General features: G+C 39.8%; 2 protein-coding genes across 2 annotated transcripts in view; both read left to right on the top strand.

Annotated features, from left to right (window-relative positions):
• Position 1: 1 nt before the first annotated feature.
• On the top strand, positions 2 to 1547 carry LOC115948217 (dynein heavy chain 10, axonemal-like; the record flags this gene model as incomplete). The annotated part of the gene is made up of 4 exons (XM_031059437.1): positions 2 to 35; positions 347 to 439; positions 898 to 1013; positions 1440 to 1547. Coding segments are annotated over 4 exons (351 nt in total), but the record flags the coding sequence as incomplete, so codon positions are not given.
• A 5-nt stretch (positions 1548 to 1552) lies between these two features.
• Positions 1553 to 3651, top strand: part of DNAH10 (dynein axonemal heavy chain 10) — a 48042-nt gene continuing 45943 nt past the window's right edge. The window contains exons 1-3 of the mRNA XM_031059436.1: positions 1553 to 1611; positions 1920 to 2077; positions 2763 to 2993. Of these exons, the coding sequence (XP_030915296.1) occupies positions 1581 to 1611; positions 1920 to 2077; positions 2763 to 2993 (420 nt within the window). The 5' untranslated portion in view covers positions 1553 to 1580. The remainder of the gene's footprint in view (positions 1612 to 1919; positions 2078 to 2762; positions 2994 to 3651) is intronic.

The raw sequence follows: 3651 nt of genomic DNA, 5'->3' as shown, positions 1-3651 counted from the left end.
GTTGCTGGTGCGGGCCGAGCGGCCCGGCCCGGCCGGTGAGGAGCGGGTGGGAGAGGGAGAGGGTCCCCCTGCCCCGGCCCGCTGAGCTCTCCCTGGGCACTGCCTGGCCCCAGCTCCCTCTTTCCCCCCTCCCTCAAACCCCTCTTCGTCCCATCTGATGAGTCGCAGCTCCTGACCCCTGTTTTTACCCCTTTTCCTGCCTTTCCATCCCTTGGGCTGTTTTTTCCTGAATCCCTTCTATAGCGCCCATTTCTAGAATGTTGTCCCCTCTATTTGTGGGATTTGCATCATCCCTCTGCAGTGTTATATCATGCTTTCCTCGCATTTTGCATTTGTGCACTTGCAGGCAGCACGAGTGAGCGTTTCTATGTGGCTTTTAACGAAATTCCTGAAGAATTTGTGTCAAATTCTACTGTGTATTTTCTGAGAGACACCAAAGGTATGTGCCCTAAAAAACTGCAGCCTCAGCGTTTTCAGTTTTGCATTAAACAGCACTTCCCATTGTGAAGATATGATAGAGACAGGGACTCAGGATAGTGCACATCCAACTTATTTAACCTCAGCCAGGGCTGGGGGTGCTTTGTCATTTTACAGCATTTCTGTGCAAGATTTTCCTCCTCTGTCTGTAGAGTAAAAGTTCAAATCAAGCCACTGTTCTTTTGAAGAGGAAATTGTATTCTATCAGGCTGACTTGTAAAGACTTAGAGCCAGGTGATGATGCTGAAGTATTTTTCTGCCCTTTCTGAAAATGCATTTGCACTATTAAAACCAGCGCTAGTTTTGAACATGACTTGCACCTAGTAGTGTTTTATTGGAGTTTTAACTTATTATAAGAATGACTTTATAATTTCTGTATCAATTAATTAGATTTATACTAATTTTTTTGTATGTGTTTAGAAACAGTTCCTGTACCTAAAGACCTGACTGAAGCTAATGAGATTCTTCCTCGAGTGATAAAGTCTGGTATGCTGACTGATGACACTCTCTTGATGCTAAAGAATGCCATCTCACAGGTAAATGAGTGACAGCTTTTATATATGGAATCTTGAGTGTTTCTAGGAGTGATTTGCCTATTTAGTATTATGTGGACTATGCATAATAAATATTAATATTTAATAAGTGACCTTTATATGCCAAAATGAAATATTTGTGAATGCTTATTTGATATTTTGTTTCCCCATTTTCCCCTCTATTTGAGAATTGTTTAAGAGTGTGACACCAGACACCTCTAGTTCTGTGCTCACAGACTTTCATAAAGGCATGCTGGAGCTTTTCCCCTGCAAAACTTGAGGCAGAGAGAATCATGCTAAGGATGTGAAATGGAAGGAGACACGCTTAAATTAAATTTAAGAACAATATCTAATGGTTAAGCAAATTGCTTGTATGCTTTTTTTTTTTAATATGACCCATCTAATCTGTGGCACCTGTTTCAATCCTAGCAGTCTTCACCAGCTGCCTCCCATGGTCAGCAGCAGACTGAGAAAACTTCCTTTGATTCAGACAGTGAAAACACAGACTCTGAAGAAATTAAATTACCTGAGACTGAGCCTAGAAAGTCAGTGGAGTCGGTGGAAAGTCTAATGGGGAGCGAAACTCAGCTGATCATACCAGGTGAGGTGAATGTTTTGCCTCTGCCAGCACTGTGGTGATTAGAGCACATGGCAGTAGAATGAGGTTCACCTGAGAGTGGCTTTCTGTAGAACACCAGATTTGATTAAAGCTGCTCTTTGCTGATACCACCTGTGCTTTTCTCACCCTGAAGCATAGCAAGCAGCATGGAGAAATGGATGAAATCAGTGATAAGTCTTTGAAAGAGTTTGGAGTAAGAGTAGGAGAGGGAGTAGACATATCCAGTGGTGCCATGTTACCAGTGCTGCCAGAACAAGGCAGTTCATTCTGTGTGTGTTTTCTTCCAATAGAACATCTGAAACTGGAGATGCCCACTGTAAATCTAGATAGAGAAGTGGCTGTTCTTGCCACAGTTCCAGGAGTGGTTCAGTCTCTGAAACGTTGTGCAGTGACCTGGCAGAAATTAATATCTGGAGTTCTGAAGGAACAACTGAAAAAGGTTCCAGAGGTAACATTGCTTGTGACAACAAGCTGCTTTTATTCCTGGAGACTTTGCTTCATTTCCCCACAAGAACTGTGTTAATTTTTAATTCCTCTTCATGTTTGATTGTTGGATGACCATTAACTAATTATTGAAAAGGAGAACAAAAGCATTGAGGCGCTCTATGGCTCTGGAAGTAGAATATAAATAAAATATGAAGTAATTCACTGCAGATCCTACCCACACAGGACAGCTGTGGAAAACTAAGGGCGTTTTGTTATCTGCTCTCTTCTAAAGAGCAAAGAAACACTAAAAGCTACACTGAGTAAATTTTTTTTAAATAGACAGCTGTATTTTTTCTTTTTTGTAAAAAAGTGATCTCAAACAAAAGCAAAAATTCTTTTTTTCAGGTTTCAGTCTGCAAATGTGTGTTTAACTAATACCATCAAACATGCTGAGGGATTTTGTAAAGTTACCTGTGCAAAAGCCATAACCTCAGGGATATACTCCCCATAAGCAGTTCCCTTCTGTGTGTGTATAACTTTATTTCAGGATCTTCTTCTCTCTGGCTTTTTGCATGGTTGAATCATATCAAGTTTATCTCAGCATAAAGTTTATTGAAAACAAGGAACAAATATAATCCTGATTACAAATATTCACTCTTGCATAATGGTAATTCATCTTTTTGTATTTGATTCCATATTACTTGTAGGGTAATGGTCCACTTGCAGAGATTAACCTCTGGCGTGAAAATAATGCTGCTTTAAGGGCTCTTACTGAACAGATGAAGCTTCCAGAGGTGCAAAAAGTCTTGGAAATACTGCAGGAAGCTGAACCTGAGTTTACTGGAAATTTACAGATAGTCTTAAGAGACCTCAAAAAGCATCACATGGAAGCTCAAGACAATGCTAAGTTTCTCTCAACTCTTGAACACCATTTGAAGGTACCTGCCCTTGAGAAAACTTGGTCAAGTTTAAACTGTATTTACCTGAGTTTGGTTTCTCTGTTGATCTAATTACCTCTTGTTTATTTTTTCACTCTTTAGCAGCAATAAAGATATACTCTAGATTAACAAGCTATATTTCATTTTAAGAAAGAGTTGCTTATTTTGTTTGAGTTTCAGTGGTTCTAATGCCTGAAAGCTCAGGGCTGTGAGCACGTGGTTTGTAGTCCAATCTTGGGAGTTTGTAGTCCAACCTTGGGAGTTCGTAGTCCAACCTTGGGAGTTCTGATGGCATAGCTGAACTGGGGAAAACAAAGATTTCTCTACTCCATTTTATAGGTAATTTCTACCACAAATTACAGCTGATGTTTCAAAGTTTAAATTGTATTGAAGATCATCCAAACAAAGAGTTGGGCCAAAATTTAAAATCAGGACCTAAAATAATTTGGAGCAAAAGGTGCAGATTTGCACATCTTTAACCATGTGTGTTATTTAGGCAGCAGGATGTCTCCTTGTCCAGGTTATTTATTTAATAATCTTACAGACTTTCATAACCTGAGGCATGTACAGAACAAGCATTAGTTTACTGAGTATGAATTTGTATGTTTTCATGACATCTTACCCACAATGTGCATTCCATAGAATTTATCAACTGGCA

This window comes from Geospiza fortis, unplaced genomic scaffold, assembly GCF_000277835.1.
Source record: "Geospiza fortis unplaced genomic scaffold, GeoFor_1.0 scaffold145, whole genome shotgun sequence".
In the NCBI taxonomy this organism is placed as follows: domain Eukaryota; kingdom Metazoa; phylum Chordata; class Aves; order Passeriformes; family Thraupidae; genus Geospiza; species Geospiza fortis.
This window is presented reverse-complemented; position numbering and strand designations above follow the sequence as displayed.